General features: G+C 41.8%; 1 protein-coding gene across 9 annotated transcripts in view; it reads left to right on the top strand.

The window, feature by feature from the left end:
* Nucleotides 1-24,030, top strand: part of FLT4 (fms related receptor tyrosine kinase 4) — a 145,721-nt gene that overhangs the window by 63,751 nt on the left and 57,940 nt on the right. For 8 of the 9 annotated variants that reach the window (XM_061617336.1, XM_061617341.1, XM_061617337.1 and 5 more), the window contains 7 exons: nt 7,461-7,573; nt 8,939-9,101; nt 10,671-10,810; nt 11,543-11,714; nt 12,672-12,789; nt 14,196-14,350; nt 17,104-17,266. In XM_061617336.1, coding sequence (XP_061473320.1) covers nt 7,461-7,573; nt 8,939-9,101; nt 10,671-10,810; nt 11,543-11,714; nt 12,672-12,789; nt 14,196-14,350; nt 17,104-17,266 — 1,024 coding nt within the window. Of the gene's footprint in view, nt 1-6,871; nt 7,109-7,460; nt 7,574-8,938; nt 9,102-10,670; nt 10,811-11,542; nt 11,715-12,671; nt 12,790-14,195; nt 14,351-17,103; nt 17,267-24,030 lie in introns of those variants that run through there. The other variant, XM_061617343.1, reaches the window with a different exon arrangement.

Genomic DNA, 24,030 nt, shown 5'->3' with positions numbered 1-24,030 from the left:
TGGTGAGCTGGTCATATGTATCTGTATCAGCACATGTTGGCAAGTGCCAGAAAAATGACAATGCAGGATATGATTACATCTTGGTGTCCAAAATATACCTGTATGAAAACACACATCAGATAAATGTGTACAAGCAGTAATGAGAAACGGAGGCAGCCCATAACTCTTCATTCAGTGTCTGACTTTGGCCCTGGTGTTCTGCCCCACCTAATTTCCTTAAGAGTCTTTGCTGACGAACGTTGTGAAACTATATTTTATAATGGAATGACAAACTGTTACTTGCAAGATCTTTACATAAACATCACTTGCACTTTTCATGCTGGGTTACCATGGCACACAATTCAGGCCATTTACTAGTTTTCAGTTCTGTGGTAGTGCCACTTACAAGCATCAACAAGGAGATGCACTTTTCCTGTAATGTCACTAGGCAGGGCTCTGGAACCTCCAGATGTAGTTGGACTGCCAACTCCCATCCACCCCAGCCAGTGTGGCCAATTATTATGGAAGTGTAGTCCAACATCTAGAGGGCCACAGGTTCTCCATCCTTGTCATAAAAGGAACCTGTGAAAGCGTTGCATACATCTGAATATAGCCATCTCCCCTTTCATATTGTAGGTAGAGTTCAAAAAGCTTCTAAGAGTTTATTGTTACATTCACAGTTAACTACCAGGTATACATGTGAAACAGTCCAAATGCTAGATTGTTGTGGGTTTTTAAAAGCAGCTTCTGGGGAGAGATACCTGGTGCAAGGAAGAAAGGGGCTTTTTATGCCCTGTCACTTCTCCACTCCAAACCACCCTCTCCTAACTGCTTTCACCCTGCAAGTTTCCAAGTGCATTTTTTCCCATGCCAACTTCCATTTGGAACTGCAAGGAGAAGGGAGACAAAAAGTGCCTGTTGGGGCAAAGAAGCCACATGCAAGAAAAGACTACAGCTTGCTGGTCCTCTTCTCCAAATTCCCCTCCCCCACTGTTGTTTTTCTTTATAAAATAAAGTGTATTCATGCCAGCTCATTTATCATACAGTTCACACTAGCAGCTGTTCACATTTCTTTCTTTCTTTCTTTCTTTCTTTCTTTCTTTCTTTCTTTCTTTCTTTCTTTCTTTCTTTCTTTCTTTCTTTCTTTCTTTCTTTCTTTCTTTCTTTCTGCATGACATTCCATTCCTGGATCGTCTAATTTTTCCTGGCCACAATATGTGACCAGAATGTATTGAGGGTCACAACCACATAGTAGACTCCCATGCTGCTCGGGCCAACTTTCCATGCCAGTATTGCTGGCCCCAGGGGAAGGACAATGTTTTTGGTACTCAGATGATTCTCTTCCTACCATTGGAACTAATGGCATTCCAATAATGGGTAAATTGGCCTAGAGGATGTTTGAAATTATGTGAAGTGAGCTGATGGGTAGGGTCTTACTGGCCCCAGCCCTTGCCCCACACCTCAGCCCCCAAACTCAAAACCACACTTTAGCTTTCTCTTTCATAATAGTATTCATCATTGCTCCTTCTCATTTACCTATATGCATACACAAACATAGCATCGTAGTACTGCCTTGTACTGAGTCAGACCATCAGTCTATCTAGCTCAGTATTGTTGACAGCAACTGGTGGCGGCTCTCCAAGGTTTCAGGCAGGGGTCTCTTCTCAGCCCTGCCTGGAGATGCCACTGGGGATTGAACCTGGGACCTTCTGTAGATGCTCTAACATAGCCATGGCTTTTTCCCACCATCTCTTTCTCTTACCCATGTCTCCCTGCCAACCTACTCACATGTGACCCTCAGCTATAGGCCACCCTTCCTTTGGGTAGAGGCATTCAAACCCTTAGAAAACAGGGAGCCACTGTTGAAAGGGAAGTTGCCATTATGTAGATGATGGACTCTGAATATTTAGAATATGGACTAAATATGATATGGACAATTAATAGTGAGCCCCTGTGGTTTGCCAGCTGAGCAACTGTTGCTGGTATTTTAAAATAAGTCATTCTCCGATAACAAACTCAAAATAACAATAGCCAGAGGCATTAGAAGTTTGGCAGGAATTTCCCCTCATGAATGTTAGTTCTCTCTTAATCTAATCTGCCCTTGGTCTTTGCTATGAACATCTGCGGCTGCTCTTCAAATACATCCTGGAGGAATATTTATATAAAAACAGAGAGGTGGAATAAAATCCAAATACTCTAGTCAGGAGCATTTAGCAACAAAGAAGCTGATGTACAACACTGCCCATGAAAATATATCTCAATCATGCATGACCTTGTGCTACAATTGTAGGATGGCAAAATAGGTTTCTTCTCATTTAGTTCTTTTTGTGTTTTGCTATGATAATGGGGGCTGAGCTGGGGATTTGTGGATATGTAATGACCTTCTGAAGAAGAACTGTGAGAACCCATGTGGTGTCATGATCAAAATGTCAGGCTAGGATTGAGGAGTCCTGGGTTCAAATTCCCATTCATTAAATAGCCTTAGGCCAGTCCCTATCTCTCAACCTATCCTACCTCACAGGATTTTTGTGAGGATAAAAGAGTAACCAGGAAGAACTGTGTATATATATATAAAAAACTAGTCTGAGTTTCTTGGAGGGATGGGCAGGTTATTAATGTAATAAATACATAAACTGGTCCAATATCAGGGTTATATGGATATGAGATGGCTAATCTATTGTTACTGATCTCTTAGGATATCTTCCACAATTTGCATGATTTCCTTGCACTTTATTTCCCTGCATTTCCCCACTTCCCAGGGATGTCATTGTTGAGAAAGCGTTGAGTGTTTGCAACCAAGATACACTTGTGTATCTATACACAGAGCACACACCACACCAAATGGCCATTTAAAAAAAAATTATTCAGAGAAGCTTTTGGTTTGCTACACTGACTTTTTTATTGTTTAGTTGTTTTAATTTGTCGCTATGGATATTTTACTACTTGTTTTAATCCTTGGATTGATGTTTATGTGCTCTTTTTAGCCATTTTATTTGTTTAATGTAGTTTGTTGCCACTGTTAGCCGTTTGAGTACAACTGCTGAAGAGTAGGATACAAACTGGGGGAATAAATATATAATAATTAAAAATCAATTTAACAGCAACACAAACACCCTAAAATTGATGCACAATCATTTTTCCTCTGAGTGTATGTGAATATAATCAACAACATGGTTTATTATATGGTAGGTCACAGACCTGGTAAAAACAAATTAAAACACTAATATCATACAATTTCTAATAGCCACTAAGTTAAAATACAGCATATAGTATTTCTAAATTAAGGGCAAAACAAATAAAGATATAATGAAATTAACACAATCTCTCTATGGGTCTTTGCAGCAGAAAAAAGAAATCAAGCAGTTGTTTCATAGAATCATAGAGCAGTAGAGTTGGAAGGGGCCTATAAGACTATCGAGTCCAACCCCCTGCTCAATGCAGGAATCCAACTTAATAGGATTGGTAGGAAGCCCTGCATAAGAGCCTGCTCCCGTCAGGGCCAGCTGAGCACCAGCGCCACATATTTTGTTAATGTCAGCTGATTAGTAGGTGAAAGACCATTCAGATGTACTTCCTTGGTATTTGAGCAATAAAGGAGTGAATAATCTATTTCATTCATGTCTATAAGAATATATTTACGATAGCAGTCAATTCACACTAAAAAGGGTCTGAGACTTAGCATCAGTCGGTTGTGATGATGCGGCCAGCAACTTGTCCTCTGGACCCCTGCCCTTCTTGGCTTATTAAAGCTTGTCGAGGGGGTTTAACCGAGTGGATCCAGAGTGGGTCAATGCATCATTACGGGAGGGAGTGGTTCCAGGTGCCTTGAAAGAGGCAGTGATCCACTCCTGAAAAAGCCCACCCTGGACCCATTGGTTTGTGACAACTACCAACCGGTTGCAAATACCCCCTTTTTAGAGAAGGTGATTGAGAGGGTTGTGGCGTAGCAATTGCAAGTATTCTTGGGTGAAACAGATTATCTTGACCCATCCCAGTCTGGGTTCAGGCCTGGTTATGGGACTGAATCGTCCTTGGTTGCCCTGATGGATGACCTTTATCGGGAGAAGGACAGGGGGAGTGCGACCCTATTATTCTTACTTGATCTCTCAGTGGCTTTTGATACCATTGACCATAGTATCCTTCTGGGCCGACTTGGTGAGATGGGTATTGGAGGGACTGTTTTACAGTGGTTCCAATCCTATCTCCAAGGTTGCTATCAGAGAATAGCATTGGGTGACTGTGTTTTGGCCCCCTGGCAGTTGTGCTATGAGGTGCCGCAGGGTACCATCATGTCCCCCATTCTGTTTAACATCTATATGAAGCCCTTGGGAGCAGTCATCAGGAGCTTTGGGGCGAGGTGTCAGAAGCGGGACAGGCCATGCAAGCCCTGGACCGGTGCCTGGCCTCGGTGGTGGGCTAGATGAGGGCCAATAAACTGAGTCTGAAACCTAGCAAGACGGAGGCGCTGTGGGTTGGTGGTTCCTGAGTTCGGAAAATTGGTCAGTTGCCTGCTTTGGATGGGGTTGTACTCCCTCTGAAAGAACAGGTCCGTAGTCTAGGGGTGCTCCTGGATCCATCTTTGTTGCTAGAGGCCCAGGTGACCTCCGTGGCTAGGAGTGCCTTTTACCAGCTTCGGCTGTTAAGACAGCTGCAGCCGTTTCTGGACTGGGATAGCCTGACCACTGTTGTCCACGCACTGGTAACCTCCAGGCTGGATTACTATAATGCACTCTATGTGGGGCTGCCCCTGAGGTTGGTCCAGAAGCTGCAACTGGTGCAAAATGCAGCGGCGAGACTGCTCACTGGGGCAGGGTATCACCATCATGTCACCCTGCTGCTGAAAGAATTGCACTGGCTGCCCATTTGCTACCGGGCCAAGTTCAAGGTTCTAGTTTTGGTGTACAAAGCCCTATACAGCTTGGGACTAGGATACCTGAAAGACTGTCTTATCCCTTACATACCCAGTTGATCACTGCGCTCTGCAGGTGAGGGCTTCCTGCAGATACCATCTTATCAGGAGGTTCGTTCTGCACAATATAGGAAACGGACCTTTAGTGTGGCGGCACCTACCCTGTGGAATTCCCTCCCCTTTAATATTAGGCAGGCTCCATCTCTGCTATCTTTTCGGTGCGTTTTGAAGACTTTCCTCTTTCAACAGGCCTTTTACGTTGAGACCTGTCCCAGTCTGTGTCTGTGTTAGAATTGCTTTTAATATGTTTTCTTTAATAAGATGTTTTCAATAAGATGTTTTTAAAGTTTTTTTTAAAATGTTTTTAGCATTTTGTTTTAATGTATTTTGAGGTCGTGTTATGATGTTTTAAAGTGTTTTTAGCGTTTCTGTTTGCTGCCCCGGGCTCCTGCAGCGAGGAAGGGTGGGATATAAATCAAATAATAAATAAACTTAGGAAGCTGCCTTATACCAAGTCAGACACACTGGTCCATCTAGCTCAGTATTGCCAACACTGTCTGGCAGTGGCTCTCCAGGGTTTTAGGCATGGAACTCTCCCAGCCATACCTGGAGATGCCAAGGATTGAACCTAAGACCTTCTGCTTGCAAGGCAGATGCCCTACCACTGAGATATTGTGCCCAGGCATCACAACCTCTCCCCCATCTGCTTCTATGGACAATGCTAGAGCATCAGATGGGCACCTATACAGTTCTTCATAGTGGAGGATGGACAGAGTAGTGATGGTGGTTAGGTGGGGTGCTTCATTGTGGCCAGTGAATGCTGGACATTCTTTTTAAAATCTTTTTAAAAGGTTTTAAAACCTTTGTTTCTTCCACCTTTTGAAGCCAGAGTTGGGATTTGGAACACTGACATTGGGTGGGGCTGTGTGGGTTAAAGATGATTGCCAGCCAGTCTGCATGTGTGGAAAAGGTTCTCTGAAAGAGTTTTAGTGTCTTTGTTTTAGCAGTTGAGTTTGTGGTTTTTGCACTGGAATTTGGGGAATAAAGGTTGTGTTGTTTCTGCTGTACTAAGATCATTGCCACAACTGCTTTGTATAGATCAGCCTTAACTGCAGCATTTCTATGAGGTGAACAGATCCATAAAATCTGAGTTGCCACTGAGCTATCATATGGCATTTCTTACTCTTATTCCTTGTTTTAAAATCCTGTTCTAAAATTCTATACTGCAAAGTTATCTATTAATCCTAAATATGCTGAAAGAGAAAAGAGCAATAAAATTCTCTTGAATGCTGCTGGAAAAAATGGTTTGCTCTTAATGTCAGGAAAGACAGTAATCAGAAACATCCTTGGCCGCTAATGAATTGGATTGACAAAACAGAGATGAAAGGCAGTGAGCTTGTTTCCTGAATCATGTTATTGCCCCACAAGCCAGGGTATAAGAATTGCTGAGTCATGAAGCTGCAAAGATTGAAAGAAAGCATTATTCAAGCTAAAGAAATGAGCAGCAGTATCCAAATTCAGGCTTGTAGCTTATCAAATATGCACCTTGTTCTTTCTCTTATGGTATATATTGGGCTGTCCTGTTTTACCCTCAAAACAACCCTATGAGATTAGGGTTGCTAGGCTCAGGGCCTGAGAATGATTCTGTATCTTTAAGAGAAGAGAAAATTCAGCCAAGTGCAGGTGTTCTTGCAACACTGTAATGGGAAAAAAGCGAGGTGAAATTCCCCCTTCCCCCTGCACAACTTTTAAAGATATAGCAGACCTCTTGGAGGCTGGGCCTGGCAACCAAGAGGTCTGCTGTATCTTTAAAAGTTGTGCAGGCGGAAGGGAGAATCTCATCTTGTGGTTTTTCCCATTACAATGTTGCAAGTACACCTGCACTTGGGTTAATTTTCTCTTCTCTTATACAGAATCATTCTCAGGCCCTGAGCCTGGCAACCCTTTATGAGATAGGTTAGGCTGAGGTAGACACTTTTGTTGGCAGAGTTCTGAACCCTTTCAAATCCAGCACTCTCTCCGTTATAATTCACATTTGAGGTGATTTAGGGACAATGTTAAAACACACTAGAACACACAAGAATAGAACACATTTATTTTAAAATTAAGCAGACAACCCAAATGAACTAAAATAGTTAAAAATCGTATCGCTATATAGAGGTCTGCTGCCTGAGTTAATGGGAAAATAGGCCATTTTCTAAAGTCTCCCATCATCCCTGGGTAAGCATTTCCTTTGCTTTCTTGATTATTAAGTGCAAGAGAAAGTGGAGCCCCGAAGGTAGCTTAAGGTTGTAATCCTATACCCACTTTACCTAGGAGTAAGTCCCATTGAACTCAGTGGGACTTACTTTTGAGTAAACATGAATAGGATTGTGCAGTAAGAGTGTATTTTCCCCATCTTTTCCTCATATTTGTGCCTGGTACTAAGCTATTTGCCTGGCTTATTACCATTTCCTGCAGACCGCAGGTAACTTTAAAAAACAAATGAAGGGAAAAATAATAATACTTTCCTTGTTTTCTCCAATCTGCTGCTTTTCTTCTCTGCTTTTCTCTGTACTTCTTTCATTCTCAGATTTTGAGCAGCCATTTATCAATAAACCAGAGACTCTTCTTATCTACAAGAAGGAGGATATCTGGGTCCCATGCCTGGTATCTGTTCCAGACCTCAACATCACTTTGCTCTTGGTAAGAAATCTCTCTGTGTAATGGCCCAGGAATCTGTCTTGTTTCAGCCTTACCAGCTGGAAGAGGAACAGAGAAAAGATACTGGGGGGATGTGAGACAAACAAACAAAAAGGGAAACTACTAAAGGTGTTATCTTTGAAAATTCCTGTTGGATGTTTCCCAGTAACATTTCTGTTTTTCCTTCATTTTGATCTCTCTTGCATTGCTGTCTTCAGAGTACCTGCGGATTGATCTAAAACAGGAATGGGTAACCTGTAGCCCTCCAGATGTTGTTGGACAACTCTCATCAGCTTCAGCCAGTATGGTTAATGGTCAGAGATTATTAGGATTGTAATCCAACAGCATCACAGATTATCCATCCCTGCTCAACAGTGTTAATGAGCTTTCTGTATAATAGGCAACTATTATACAGAGATTCTGGAGAAGGGGTGGAAATGCTTAGGGGGAATGGGAAACATTTTGTGCATATTCAGTTCTCTCTAAGGCTTCTTTATCTGGCACATCAGCAGCAGTTTAGGCCACTTTCCTTTTCTGAAGGTTGTACTGCCGTTCTGCAGTCTGCAAGAGCCATTTCACACACATTGTGCCACCACGTGTACACTCAACAGGGAGCTGCAGCCAAACATGGTCCCTGATGAGTGTACCTGTATGATGCATTATTTGGAAACGCGTTTGCTGTGTTCTCATTTAACAGTTTTAAAACATCTCTAGTGTACACTTAAATACAATGTGTGAAATTGCATGGGCTGCAACCTCTCAAGGGGTTTTCCAGTTCTTAAAGATACTGGAAATCCTACAGGAGTCATAGGAAACTGTGGAAAGGACCAGCACACCGCTGCATTTGCTGCTGTATCTGCCCTTCTCATCAAACACAAAGAGAACCATTACTCCTGGAGGGTCAAAACCAAGAATACATCCTGCAAGTCCCATGTCTGAGGAGAATGGCAACTTGTGCAAAATGAACAATTCATTCAGGATATGAACAATTCATGCCTTGTGTAATGCTAACACCTTCACCTTCCTTTTCAGAGGCCTGCTATTTAACATCCCTTCTGTCCTCTCAGACACTTCTCTTGCCTCTTGCCACATGGAAGCCATTCTAGAATCAGAATAGTCACACGACAAAAGCTTCATCTGGAAGCACATTTGAATTTATGTCGGGGGTGGCTGTGGCAAAGACTGTCAAAGATACACCCTGGGATAGCATACTATAGCAGAACTTTTTCAATGTTTGAGGGGTTTTGTTTTTGTTTTGTCAGAGGTGAAATATTGGAACTGGCCCTGAGAAGCCCTTTAAAGAAATGGAGGAGGGAGCGTTAATGGTATCACCAGCTCATTTCTAAACATAATTCCTCTGTTTTGTAGACGACCTCTGCTATCTATCCGAATGGGAAGAACATTCTATGGGACAACAAAAGAGGAATGCTGGTTCCCACCCTCCTGATCAAGGACTCCTTAATTGTTCAGTGTGAAGCTTTCATTGATAGGAAGCCCTTCAAATCCAATTTCTTCCTTGTCCACATTGCAGGTGAGCTTTAGAACAGAGTTGGTCATTCTGACACCGGACCTCTTAAACATGCTCAGGTGGTATGACAACCATTTTGCGCACACGCACACACTTCCAGCAGCACTTGCTTCAGTGGCTTTGTAATGAAAATGTAAAGGCTCTCATTTTGCATTATAAATGCCTCTCCTTTAGTTTGTCTGCCACATCAGCAACAAACAGAGCTTAAATTGTCATGTCCCCAGCTTCAAGCAATGATCAGGACATGGATTCAGAAGGTAAAGTAGGCTATGGAGGTACTAGGCACAGACCCAAACACCAGTTCTGGACCTAATCACCCAGGCCACCCCCCCAATGTCCCCTAAGCCACAGTTCCCTAGGGCAGCATCACTGACCTTGTACTCAAGGATCTCTCCCTTCCTACCAGGTAAAGATGCCAGCAGACATGGCTAATACAAGGTTCTAGGCATAGGGACAGTCTTTTAAACCACTCCATCCATCCAGGCCATAGATAGTCTTTAAGATTCAATTGGGCTTCAGATATCATCAGAACAAGTTATAACTGTGGAACTGGCTGAGGTGCTGCAGGTCCAACTTCACCTCACCCTTCCTGCAAGTCTGATTCAGGCCAACCTTCCTTTTTTATGATTGCCTACTACTGGGACACTTCTTCTCCTTCCCCTTACCCACCAACCCCCAAACCCTCCTTTTGCACTCATGATGAGGACATAATCACCTTTGAGCTTTGTTATCTGCTTCCTGTTTTTTCCTATTTAAAAAGTTTCTCTTTAAATAACTTTTGCAAATACAACCTAAAATCATACCTTTTCCTAGGTATTTTCCTTCATGTCTATTCACAACTGAGCATATTTTCTTTATTAATATTCACTTCAGACTCTTCCTAATGGGTGCCCTACTCCTTCCCAAACATTGTTCCCTTTGCTTCTGCACACCAGAAGATCTTTTTCAACTTTTAAGTGCAATTGTGCAAATGCTGAATTTTACATATCAAAAACCAAAATACACATGCATTCATAATTTCGGGAACAGGCAGCTGATGTCAGCAGGAAACATTTCAGAATTAAGTAGGACAAAGTGAAATGAAATTAAAATTTAAAAATAAGGAAGTGAAATAAGGAATGTTTGGGTGCAAATAAACCATCACATTCTATCCAAACACAGTGGCAGTCATAATTGCTCTTTCAAATGGGTGCATCTTATAGGCATATTCCTTGTCCACAATGCACTCTTTGATATGGCACACCTTCATTCCTAATCTCTGTTTATAACCCACTATATTTTGTAGGATGTCAATCTAGAATAGTTGAATAAGGAAAAGGTCAGCAAGTTTCAAGGCAGGTAGTGGGACCATCCATCCCACATTAGTTTGTTAAGACAGGCAAATGGCCACAAAATAACCAACTCTATTCTGTGAAGGTGGGGGGAATCTTAGACTAATGAGCCTGTGAGATGTGGTGTGGTGTAATTTTATTTTATTCCAATTTTGCACAATTGTAGCAAGAGTTCTATTTTCCCAAGGAAAAAGATGGATTTTATTTGCTTAAGTAGTTGTCTTACTACTTTTTATAACAGGAAATGAACTTTATGACATCCAGTTATTCCCAAGAAAGGCCATGGAGCTTCTAGTGGGAGAAAAACTATATCTCAACTGCACAGTATGGGCTGAATTTAATTCAGGAGTTGATTTCCAGTGGGATTACCCAGCAAAACAGGTAGGAATTAGCATTTGTCTTACTAAGTTCTAGTTTCTGTGGGTGGTTTGTGCTCATCGGTTTTATTTCTAATCCATGAAGTGGAAGGGAAATCCACAAATTCATGCATACTTGACAAACCTAATTGCACTGGTATAATCACATCTAATGTTTTCTGCAGTCCTTGCCATGTTACTTGGAGCCTTCCTTTTCCCCTAAATTTACTCCCTGCAGAAAAAAATAAAATTGCAATGCCTTCCCTGTAGTTTTGAGCATGTTTACCCTCACAGTATTATTGATATTCTATCACTGTACGTACTGGAAAGGGCCATAGTTCAGTGGTACAGAATGCAGAAGGTTCAGGTTCAATCCCTCACATCTCCTGGGAATTGTCCCCTGCCTGAAACCCATGGGGAACTGCTGCCAGTCAGTGTAGACAATCCAGAGCTAGATGGACCAATGGGCCTGATTCAGTATTAAACAGCTTCATACATCCCTGCAGTTCTACTGATATGTTTAAAGCAGGTGTGGGGAACCTTTGGTCCTCCAGATATTGCTGAACTACAACTCTCATCACCCCTGGCCATTGGCTGTGCTGACTGGGGCTGATGGGAGTCATAGTCCAAACCTCTGGAGGCTACCATGCTGGGAGAGGTTATTTAATAGAAGGACTAAATATTTCTATTTGAGGGGGAAATTTCCTCCAAATTTTGTCTTTCTTAATACCTTATGTGCATTGCCTTCTTCTGCCAGATGAACCGGAAAGTCACAGAACTGCCTGAGAGACGCTCCCAGCAGACACACACTGAGCTCTCCAGCATCCTGATCATCCAAAATGTGAGCCAACAAGACCTGGGAAAATATACATGCAAGGCTAGCAATGGGGAGCAGGACTTGAAGGAGAGCATAGATGTCATCGTACATGGTAAAAACCAGCTAAGAAAATGTTTTAGGTGCTTCTGGTGTGTTAACACAGTAGAAAACAATTTAAAGGCAGCTGATCTCTTTATGAAACAATGGAGAAGATTTCACAAGCTTGTTTAACAAAAGGATCCCAAGATAAAGGAGGCAGTGGAGAACTTCCTATGAAGACTGCCCTTTTGTTCTCTGTCGCCTGTCATATAAACGTGTGTGTGTGTGTTTGATATTATCATGTGACACACCACACTCCATAAGATTATGGTCTAGCAGAGCAAGGGACCAATGCTGCTGAGGGACAGCATCAAAGGATGAGATCCTGGGAGTGGACTGACATGATTCTGAGGTTAAGTCATACCATCAGGTGGTAACCAGTGTTGATACTGTTCCCCTTATAAAGTGGAATGGAAACATCCTACCATAGAGATGTCAGAACAGATGTTGCTTGTTAAAAGAGGGAGGGGAAGGACTGCTGCTTTTTATAACAGCTGAATGACAGATATGTTAACTGTGAAACTAGTCACTTGCCCCTCCTTATGCTTATGTCACTTTATAGGAGATTTGTAGTATAAACTAGCCACCACCAACTATACAAGGCAATCTTTTGCTTGAGTTGAGAGTTCTAGCAAAAGTAGCAGTAAGTGTCCAGTTAAAGTCTTCATCCAATGAAATGTTATTTGCAGGGAAAGGCACACTAGCATTCCCAGTGTGTAAGCAAGAGAGGCCCCTATGGCTTGGTGTGAACATCTCAGACTCTTCTCATGTCTGTACAAAGACACAGATACACAAATTCAGTATCTAATAGGTGTCTGCGCATATGTGATGTTTATTTTCTGAGAAGTGCATACCTCTGCTATGTTTATGGATTAATGCTATATAATCTCTGCTTTAACTTCAGCATGCTCATTTCACAGCTTTCATCTTGAGTTTTTCTTCTTCTCTCTTATCTGACTGGTTTTTACAGATAAACCCTTCATAAACGTGGAGTGGAGGAAGGGCCCGGTGATTGAAGCAACAGCAGGAGATGAAATTGTGAAGCTGCCAGTGAAAGTGGTTGCCTACCCCCAGCCTGAGTTTCAGTGGTAATGCACTCCTCTTAGCATATAGCAGGCTTTGGAGCTATCCTTTATAGAGAAGGGAATAAGAGGAGAAGGAGGAAGGCCACTGTTGTTAAGGAGGATCTTGCTGAAATCTATTTTGAGAGGAGAGACATAGTTTGAGGAGTTGGCTTTGGAGGTCTGTTTCAGAACCTGAGCAATTTTTGTTAGCTACTGTGATCCTTAAGCTTGACTCGTTAGCTAGCAGCTTATGTTGTATAGAGAAGCAAGCTATTCTTTTCACCAGAGACATTAAAATTCTTCCTTGTCTTTCTCCCTATTCCAGATTTCTGGCAGACATTACAGAAAGAGGGAAACAGTCTCTCATCGTCATTAGTTCTGTTGGCAAATATACACACACACGCTCTCCACTCACTCGCAAGTGCTATCTCACATTCCCTGTGGCTGTATAAACACCTGTTAACACTTTCAGTAAGCTGAGTCCCTTCTTACTAAGGGAAAGTAATGGAATCTGGTACTGAAGCGGCAAATGTTTTGGTCTAGACTTGCACCTCAACCCCAGTCTGAGGGGTTGATAACTGCGCTCCTGTGAGCGTCACATACGTCTTGATATCATTCTGATCAGCCAGCTATAGACAGGATGGCAGGAAAGTTAGGGAAATGGATTCTACCTTACCCCCACTTTATTCTGTCATATTCAGTGTACGCTGGATAATAAATAAGAATCAATGTAAGACCTGCCGTTCAGTCTTAGCTAAGTGGCTTGCCATAGACAGCAATTCTAAAGATGCCACAAGGCAGTGAAGTGTCATTTCATTAGGGATGGACGCATCTGTCAATTTTAATGTGTCTCATTTCTTTATTTTTCCAATCTGTTCACATCTCCATATTTCCACTTCAGATTGCAATTTTTTTAAAAAAGTCCTCATGAGAATTTATCAGAATATTAGTGCTCATTTCTCCTAATAGGCACATTTTTGTATGCATTTACCTAGTACACACAATTTTGCAAGCAATTTTCTCTAACATATGCATTTTTGTATGTTATTTTCACCAACATATGCATTTTTATACACACTTTCCCCTAATAAATGCATTTTTGTATGCATTGTTTGGTTGGAGAATGCTTTGCAACATTCAGAGACGTGCAAATTTTGAAGGAAAGCTGTGTTTCGGTTCTTGCACTGTTTTAGGATTGCAAATTAGGTAGTTTCACATTCAAATGTGAACCAAGCCAATTTCCACTCCATCCTTACATGTTATACATGTGTGCTTGTTAGTTGTTGTTTTCTTTTGGCCAGTAAACACAGTAACCTTTTCCTGGGGGGGAATTGGCAAGCAAGGCCTTTTTGAGGAAGTGCCCTCTTATTGGCTGAAGCCCTTTGATTGCTAATCCATACCCACACACTACTCTCTCTGCTTCTGCCTAGGTTTAAGGATGGCAAGTTAATTTCCAACAGACAGTCTCAATATTCCCTGCAGATCAAGGATGTGGCAGAGCAGAACTCTGGTTCTTATACATTGGTTCTGAAGAATGGGCTGGCTGGACTGGAGAAGAGCATTACTCTCCAGTTGCTGGTCAATGGTAAGGGGCAGCAGACTGGACTAATGGGAGGAATGTCCTAAGGCACTGAAGTCTGACAACCATTTGTACCTGGTGGATAGCTGATATTCATAAATATGTCCATGAATCAGAGCATTCTCAGGACCAAACTAGATGTCTTTTAATTATTAATGTCATTTGGCCTTGTGTGGTTTTTTTAAAACATGGAGTAGGACTAAGCCAGACTGTGCTATGAGAGATGGGAATCTTACCCCTTTGCCCTCACCACAGCCCCTGTCCCAATTGTCCCCTCCCCACACACACACTATTTGCAATGGGAGGAAAGTTCCCATTAGCAGGAGAAGGCCCAATTCTGATTGGGAACAAAGGTTGAATCCCCTCTCCCCAAGTAAGGTCAAACAATATGAATAACACTGTATCTAGTATGACTCTCAGTCTTTGTTACTATCCTTCCGCATCTGGGACTTTTCTGTCCTTTCAGATCAAGAAAGATAATGAAATTAATGTAAGTGGGGCAAGTTCAAGATTTTTGACTATGCTAAGTAGAGCAAAGATGGAGTGTCAGGTTTGGATTGGGAGAACTTTGGTTCAAATCCCTGTTCAAACTACATGTCGTGGCAGCAGGAACTCCTGTGTGTTAGGATTGGATTGTCACCAAAATACCTATAAGGGGAAGGGGGAGCTGTGTGGTTCAATTGCAGACAGGTGGGAGAAGCTGAACTCTCCTCCCAGCCCCAAGTTTTTCCTGCTGACAGTGCATTCTAAACAAACAAAAGCTATATTTCATTGTACTCTGTTACCGTTGCCAAAAAAATAATGGCTAAAAAGTAATTAAGACCATAAGAAGGGCCTGCTGGATCAGGCCAGTGGCCCATCTGATCCAGCATCCTGTTCTCACAGTGGCCAGTCACATGCCTATGGGAAGCCCACAGCAACGTTTGTAGCCAGAACTCCAAATATCCAAGGACAATTCAGAGAAGGATCCCTGAGAGTCCAGGTCTTGTGAACATTCACACTTTGGATGTGGCATTGAAATGGAGCCATCATGGCTAGTAACTTTTCATACCGTTATCCTCCATGAATGTGTCTAAATCCTCTTGTAAAGCCTTCAAGGTGGTGGCCATCACTGCCTCCTCTGGGAGTGAGTTCCATAGCTTAACTATGTGCTGCGGAAAGAAGTTCTTTTTTGGTCTGTCCTGAATCTTCCATCGTTCAGCTTCATTGGACGTCCACAAGTTCTGGTATTATGAGAGAGGGAGAAAAACCTCTCTATCCACTCTCTCCATGCCATGCATAATTTTATAAACATATCTTGTCACCACTTACACACCTTTTCTCTAAACTAAAAAGCCTTCAAAGCTACACCCTTTCCTCATAGGGGAGTTGCTCCATCCCCTTGATCAACTTGATTGCCCTTTTGGGGGTGGGGAAAACAGTTTTGCACACACCCCTTCCCACCCTGCATATGAAATCTCCCCTCTGCCCTTTTCCACTATGTAGGGATTCAGCACCACCAGGTTGGGTCACATTGTGCTTGGCCCTCAACAGAAGCAGATGGGAGAGTGAAATGTGGAAGAGATACGAGGAGCAAATTGAGGGGCTCATTCTGGCCACCAGAGTATCTGCAATCTTATGACTTCATGATGCCAATGCACAGGAAAGAGCTGCAATATGTTAAGTTGCCTGGAGCCAGTCAGGCATCCATAGGATCCTGGCAGTCACATCACTGTTATGCTTATAGAGGAGGGGAAAAAGCCTTCTGGTGCTTTAAATCAAAATTGGGCAGAAGGTAGACTGGGATCTGTTGGCAGACTTCTGGATTATTTTCAGCAGATCAGTAAGAACATCTGATTCCCAGCTGTTTAACAATAGCAACAATTGAAAAGCTCCCTGCCCGCCGATTTTTGCATGAAAGGACTTGTGACCTTGGTTATTGTACTGTCCATGCATTCCTAGGCTGAGCATGTGCTTAGAGGCACCCTGCTCCTTAGTTCTTAACATTAAGTCCACTTGTCTGAGCCACTATTTTGTACCTCGCTCTGGTTGGTAGGCTTCAGGGTTGAGTAGAAAACAAGGTAGACCTCCCAAGCCTGGAGCCTACCTACCCCTGCTTTAAATGTACCTAACTTAAGCTCATCTCATTTTATCCATCATGTTCAACAGCCGATATCTAAAATGAGAGGTGTATCAGATAGCTATACTTTACCTGCTGGTAAGTTAGCACTTCTTTGCTCTTCTGTAGCAATAATAGTTGCCCTGAAGCAATTATGTGTCCTCCTCCTTATCCTCAAAACCATAACTTCCAGCAATAGCAGGAAAGACCAACATACACCATCTCCATAGTGCTGTGCTGTAGTGGCCTGTGTGGAGGGGCGGAGCCACGCAGCCACCCTAACGACACCAGAACCACTTCAGCTTGTACTGAACCTTACCTCCTTGCCCCTTCCCTTCTCCCACCCAGTAAGCAACAGCAACCCTGCTGTCCAGAAGCTAGTATTGCAGCTCCACCCCACTGGGCCAGCTGCTTTTGGCCAGAACAGGGCAGTGGTGAAGTTGGGGCTGAGACCTGACATGGCTGCTGCCCTGCCCTACCCCAACCCCATCCAGATAAGTTGCAGGAATACCAGTGTCTCTGGGACGTAGAACAATTCTCTAAGGAGAAAGGAGAGTAACTACTAGCAGCAGTAGCATGAGGTTGGGAGGGAGGGGGGGAAGATGAGTTATGGATGATAGTTATTACCAAGGCTGACACATTAACACTCTTCTGATTTCAGTTCCTCCACATATCCATGAAAAAGAAGCATCTTCACCAAACATCTATTCCAGTAAAAGCCGGCAGGTACTCACCTGCACTGTGTATGGCATCCCATCCCCAGAAAAGATCCAGTGGCAGTGGAGGCCTTGGACACCCTGCCCAATGTTCTCCCAGCACAGTATGTAAGTGGCTTTCCTCCTTAGATCTTTGCTGGATTCTTCATGCTGCAGGCAAGGGAGGAAGACCTTGGTATGGCTCTTTATGTCATTGCGCTTGATATGATTACCACATGTGCATGAGATCCAGACAAATCCCAAAGCAGGCCACTTTGCTTTGGGAACTGAAGTAGGTAACTTTGGACAGATTTCATGCTTCTCTGGGCCAAAGTGGTATCTCTTCAAAGTGTCCTAATCCAAAGTGGGGACCTCCAAAGAGATTTGGGTCAATTCATTTATTTGGGAGTTTTAAAAACTGTGCAGACAATGTATTTGCAAAAATTGAAATATTTCTCCCTAAGCTAGCCATATAAGGAAACCATCAGGGAAAGGGCCACGTCTAGTTTCAGATCAGAGGAAATGATTTTATGAGGTTTCTCCAAACCTCAGTGCTTTGGGGAAGGGATGTTGAAGTCATGTTTGATCTTGTTCTTGTCTGCTCTGCGTTCTTTGCTAGTTGTTTGCTTGGAAATTGCTGGACATTCAAGTCCTTCTGCTTCTGTGCCACAAACCCAAACATCCATTCCTGTCAAATAAGCTTTGCACTTATTTTCTTTGACCTTTGCTGGCAATTGAGAAGATCATAAAGCTGAAGCTGTTTGGGGTTTTTTTTTTTCAGTTCATAAGAACTCCCTAGTCCCTGCCCCCTTCCTTCTGAAATGTTGCCGGTTACTTTCCTAGGGCCATCTCTACAGTGTATGTCATTTTCATAATAAAATAGTTGCCCACAAATCCTGAGGGAGGGAAGCAGATCCTTTTTAGTTCTCCCACTCATCTTCAAAGGCACCTGAAACAAAAAAAACCTAGACCTATTTGTCTGTAATTTTCAGGTGTCTTACCAAGGGACACCTGTATGCTATTTTCATACAGATTGCCCACAAACCAATAAGAGAGAATAAGTGAACCCTTTTCTAAATATCCTAAAACTGCAAAGGCTGCCCTTGCAGAAAAACCATTGTGGATTTCCTTCTGAAAACTGACAGCATCCATCCTCTCAGAAGAAAGCCTACAAATTTCATTTAGTTCGGCCAACAAAAATAAAAACATTATAGACGGTTCTGTTGTTTTTTAAAATCAGATTTTAAAGGTGCCCAGTGCAAAAACACATGGACCTGTTTGTCTGTAATTTGGCAGGCTTTATTCACTCAGGAGAGGCTATTATGCCGAAAAATGTCATGCAAGTCTGTCAAAAAATTTAAAAGTTACAAATGTTGTTTATTTCCCTATAATAGCAGATAGGGGAAGAATAAAGTTTCTGATTTCCAGATTGGGATTTAGATTTGGACCTGAACCAAATTAGGCAGGCTTCAATTGCTTCTGACCTAATTAGGCTGTTTTTCATCAAAATGTTTGGTTGGTGCACACCTTTAGATGCCACTTTAAACTGCATCATGTGGCTGCTTTCTCTGCACATGGAGCCATTTGTATGCAGTGGTTTCTTGGTCATATCAGGCATTTTTTCTCTACACTGCCTTTTGGAGAAAATTTGCAGTGGCATGGAGAAAATGGCTCATCTATGTGGTGTAAGCCACATTGTCATACCAGTGCATGGGAAGGAAATGCCATAATGTTGGCCAGGAACTAAATGCAGTCTGTTCATGCACTTTAAGACCCAGGACAAAGATCTTATTCAAATTTTATAATAAGCTGATATTACTACCTTGATCACAGAGAATAAGAAATGAAAAATAGGTCCGGTCAGCCAACATCTGTAGATGTATAAAGTATAAATGGAAGTCTAATTCTAAAAATCAACCTATTCCTGTGTTTGTAATTTGTTTTAAACTGTTTTTAATATTGAATTTTAAATTGTTATAATACACCCTGGGACCTTAGGATGAAGGGTGAGTAAGAAATCAAATATATGGTTGCCCATTAGCTACTGGGCCAAGGTTCTGGTTTTGGTGTACAAAGCCTTATACAGCTTTGGACCAGGATATCTGAAAGATTGTCTCACCCCTTATATACCCAGTCAATCATTACGCTCCGCAGGTGAGGGCCTCCTGCGCATACCATATTTTCAGGAGGTCCATTCCATACAACATACGAAGTAGACCTTTAGCGTTGTGGCACCTACCCTTTGGAATTCCTTCCTCTTAAATATTTGACAGCCACACTAGCTCTGTTATCCTTTCAGTGCCTACTGAAGACTTTCCTCTTCCAAAAAGACTCTCAAGTAGGGATCTTATCCCAGTCTGCAACTGTGCTGGAATTGCTTTTTAAGATGTTTTTAACTTTGTTTTTTTAAAACAATATGTTTTTAAGATATTTTGTTTTAATATATTTTAAAGTCTGTTTTTAAGATGTTTATTTTAAATGTTTTTGTTTGCCGCCTTGGGCTCCTTCTGGAAGGAAGGGCGGGATATAAATTTAATAAATAAAATAAATAAATAAAAATTATTATTATTGAGAACCCAAATCTATCAGTATTGTGGGCCCAACTCTATGGAACACCCTCCCACTAGAAGTTAGACAGGCACTGTTCCTACTGAGTTTCAGATGCCTAGTTATAACCGTTTTATTTCAGGGTGCCTTTGCATCATGAATTCTTCCCCACTGTTTTAAATTTGCTGCTGGTTTTTGGTTAATTGTTTGATAGTTTAGTTTTCTGATATTTTAAATATTTTAGGTTTAATTTATGTTTTAAATTTTGTACATTTTATATTTTTATTATTGTTCGAGACCCAGATGCTGAAAAGCAGGATAATTTTTTTAAAAAACAAATTAATAATAATAATAATAATAATAAAGTAGTAATAGTGGTCTTGTGCAAGTGCATCAATTTGTGTGGGGTAAATGGTGAAGTTCATTCTCTTGCCAGCATCTTCTAGCCCCAAGAGAGGGGGGCATGTGACCTGATCATTAGAAAACAGCTTCCATGGTACTCCCGTAATGAATGAATTGGCCCTTGGGCCGCATGCTAAATTTCTTAAGGAGCAACACAAAGCAGTGAGTTAAAATCACTGCTTTTCTTCTGGTAATGGACATGTAAACCTGTTGCTCATTAAGCCTGCATAGAATTATCTTGCTGGAGCTTTTTCTTTCTGTGTTTTCATTGCATTTCTCTGGTCACTGGGGTCTGAATTACTGGCTTAAGTCCAAACTAGGCACAGCATGGAAGATTCAAGAACTGGATGTCTCCTTTTTCTAAAAAGAAAAGCAGCTCCAGAGGGTTCAGTTTTGAATTGAAACTGCTGTGCTTGGGGGTGGGACCCTTTGCCCCTGAAGCTGCTTTTTTCTCTATAGGGAAAATTTAGAAGTACTATATGGGTTCATGTGCATTTTGCCCCCAGGATTGATTTAAATCATGGAGAGGTCAGTGATCGCGTGTGTGTGGGGGGGGGAGGCTTAAAAAACCTTCCCATAACATTGCAGTGCCCATCAGAATCAGGGATCCTGGAGCCACTTGTACATATTTTTAAAAGCTGAAGAACCTGATCACATAACTTCTGTGTCATTTCAAGTTTGGCCCTTGGTGTTTGAAAACTGGTTAATCTGTAGGTCCAGTTTAAAGCAGAGCTGAATTGTACACAAACATGAATAAGATGACCTAGGCCAACAGCTGCATGAAAAAGGCAATTTGTAAAATGGGCTCAACTCAGCCATTTGACAGGTTGAATGGGCCAGAAAAAGAATGATGAATGCAATGTTCCAACATGAAGAATTGCCTATTAATAAGTGGTTCTATCTCAGTCTTTACAGACATCTAGCAAACCAGATGCTGCTTTGCTAGTGGTGCCTGCTGCAATTTGTATCACTATTAGGCAGCTGTAGAGTGTTGTTGTGTTGTCAAGAAATTTGCTTCTGAACCTGCTAGTGGTAGAAAGAACTCAGAACTTCCTTGCTGTTTGTATACAGGGACAATGCAGGCAGAAATTACTGCAATGGCAGGCCTGTGAGGTTTTCTATGTTTTTTTTAATCTGCAGAAAGTGTAAGTAGTTGCCAGAAAATTCCTAGGTAGGGAGTGGAGTCTCTGCAGTTTAATATCTTCTGTAACAGAAACAGGCTTAGAAGATCATTGGGAGTCTGATACAAAGTTTACAAAGATATGTTTCAGTACCCTGTTGCTTACCAGAACAATATCATATAAAACCAAAATTGTATGGGTGTCATCCAATAATTCATGTACCTCAGACATAGGGATGGAAGGTGTAATGTTCCTCCCACTGGCACCACCTGTCAGGCTCCCACCCGTGGCTACCAGCAGTTAGAATCACACTTTTTATTTTTCTTTAGCTCACCCTAGCACAGATCTCACAAGATCCCACTGCTAGGCAGCACCACCAGCCACTCACTGTAAACAATACTGCTAGAGACTTCACCTAGTCTCCCTATGGCTTATTGTTACTTTGTGTCTGGGTACCCTTGCCGTCCACAACTCCCTTGTATCTTTGTCTATAAAGCATACAATCCTGCGTTGCTCTGGATACTTGACGATGTTACAATATCTCCCTTCACCGCTGCCACCGTTTATTTGATACTGTTTCCCTCCAGCCTTGGTAATTACCCTGCCCTCCCTTCTGGTCTGTGTATCCCCAGCCAAGGATCAGGCTTTTAGTAAACCAATAAAAGTATTTATTTGATAACACCAGGAAATAACAAGATTACTTTAGGAATGTTCAACAAGCGTATGGTTTCATATAGTGTCACTCTTTATGTTTCCAGTCTTATATATTCTGCCAAATACTAGCCAAATATAATCCAACCCACAACCAACTCCAATCCACACTCCACAACCAACCACAACAACTCCCCCACAAAACAGAACCCTGAACCAGCTGTCATCCTCTCATTTATACCTTCACCCACTCAAACGCTCAGCCAATCATCATACAGCATTCTCTAGCATTCTAGCCCATGTACTCCCCCCTCTCACTCAGTCACTTACCATATATCGCTTAATAAACCCGCACTTACCATATTTACAGATATTAAAATACAGGGACATCACATAAGGAACTGTCAATTTTGGTTCTCTCAGTTCCTTATTTTTCTAAACTTAAATTCAGTTCATCACATTTCTGCACCAATCTGTATTTTTTTTAAAAAAAAAATCCTCATGAAAATTCAGCATTTTGGTGTGAATTTCTCTTAATAAACACATTTTTGTATGCAGTTTTGACTAATGCACACATATTTTTGCAAGCAATTTCTCCTAATATAATTTTAAATTACTATTATTAGCATTTATTGCCCACCCTTCATCCAGAGTTCCCAGGGCAGGTTACAACAACCTTAAAATACAGTGTTAAAAAAGAAATAAAAACAACCCAAGTCACAAAATAGGGTGGGTCCTAAAAATATCCATCTCAGCTGTCAAAGGCCAGGGTCAAGAGATGTGTCTTCAGCATTTGGCTAAAGCCGTATAGTGAGGATGCCAGACACACCTCACTGGGGAGGTGCAATTTGTTTGTATGTTATTTTCACTAAGATACTTATTTTTATGAACACAGTCCCCTAATATATGCATTTTTGTAAACATTTTTTGGTTGGAGAATTGCATCACAAAATTCAGATAAGTGTAAATTTTGAAAGATGGCTGTATTTTGGTTCTCAGATTGTTTTGGAAAGTGCAAATTTGATAGATATGGCTTTAAATGAAAACGGTATTGCATTTCTTCCCCATCCCTACTCAGAAAGTTCCAGTAGCGCTAAGGAATAAAGTTTTTGAAAATAGTCAAAACAGAATACAGAATGAGTGATCCAATTGCTGTTGAAAACAAGATTATATAAGAATTTATTTGGATCCCAACAGAACCAGTGTTGTTTCATTAAATTCCGAAAAGAACTTGGCAGAAACTTGAAATAGGGTTTTTTCCATTCAAAGGAAAAGATTATGTTCTTCTGCTTAGTTACACTTTAAAGTACTCCTCCTGAAGGAGCAGGTTCGTGGCTTGTGGGTTCTCCTAGAACCATCTCTGTCACTTGAGGCTCAGGTAGCCTCGGTGGCATGGAGTGCTTTCTACCAACTTCGGTTGGTTGCCCAGCTATGCCTTATCTGGACAGGGATAACCTGGCTTCAGTTGTCCATGCTCTGGTAACCTCCAAGCTAGATTGCTGCAATGCGCTCTATGTAGGGCTGCCTTTGAAGACAGTTCAGAGACTGCAGCTTGTGCAAAATGCAGCAGCCAGATTGGTAACAGGGACCATACGGTCCAAACATATAATACTGATTCTGCCCCACTTGCATTGGCTGCCTGTATGTTTCCAAGCTCAATTCAAGGTGCTGGTTTTGACCTATAAAGCCTTACACGGCTTGGGACCACAATACCTGATGGAACGACTCTCCCAATACGAACCCACCCGTACACTCCGCTCAACATCAAAGGCCCTCCTCCTGGTGCCTACTCTGAGGGAAGCTGGGAGTCTGGCAACAAGGGAGAGGGCCTTCTCAGTAGTGGCCCCCAAATTATGGAATGATCTTGTTGACGAGGTGCGCCTGGCGCCAACACTGTTATCTTTTCGGCACCAGGTCAAGACTTTCCTCTTCCCCCAGGCATTTTAGCATGTGTTTTAAATTGTTTTAATTTGTGTTTTAAATTGTTTTTAAAAGATGTGTTTTTAAATTTGTATATTTGTTTTTAATGTTTATAGTTATTGTAAACCGCCCAGAGAGCTTCTGCTATGGGGCGGTATATAAATACAACAAATAAATAAATAAATAAAGTATGCAAAGGCATCTTTGCTTGAGGACAGCACAAGTACATCAGTAATTAAACACTTCAAATTT

Source organism: Rhineura floridana, chromosome 3 (genome assembly GCF_030035675.1).
Source record: "Rhineura floridana isolate rRhiFlo1 chromosome 3, rRhiFlo1.hap2, whole genome shotgun sequence".
NCBI classification, from domain to species: Eukaryota; Metazoa; Chordata; class Lepidosauria; order Squamata; family Rhineuridae; genus Rhineura; species Rhineura floridana.
Note: the sequence above shows the minus strand (reverse complement) of the source record. Positions and strands in the feature narration are given on the sequence as shown.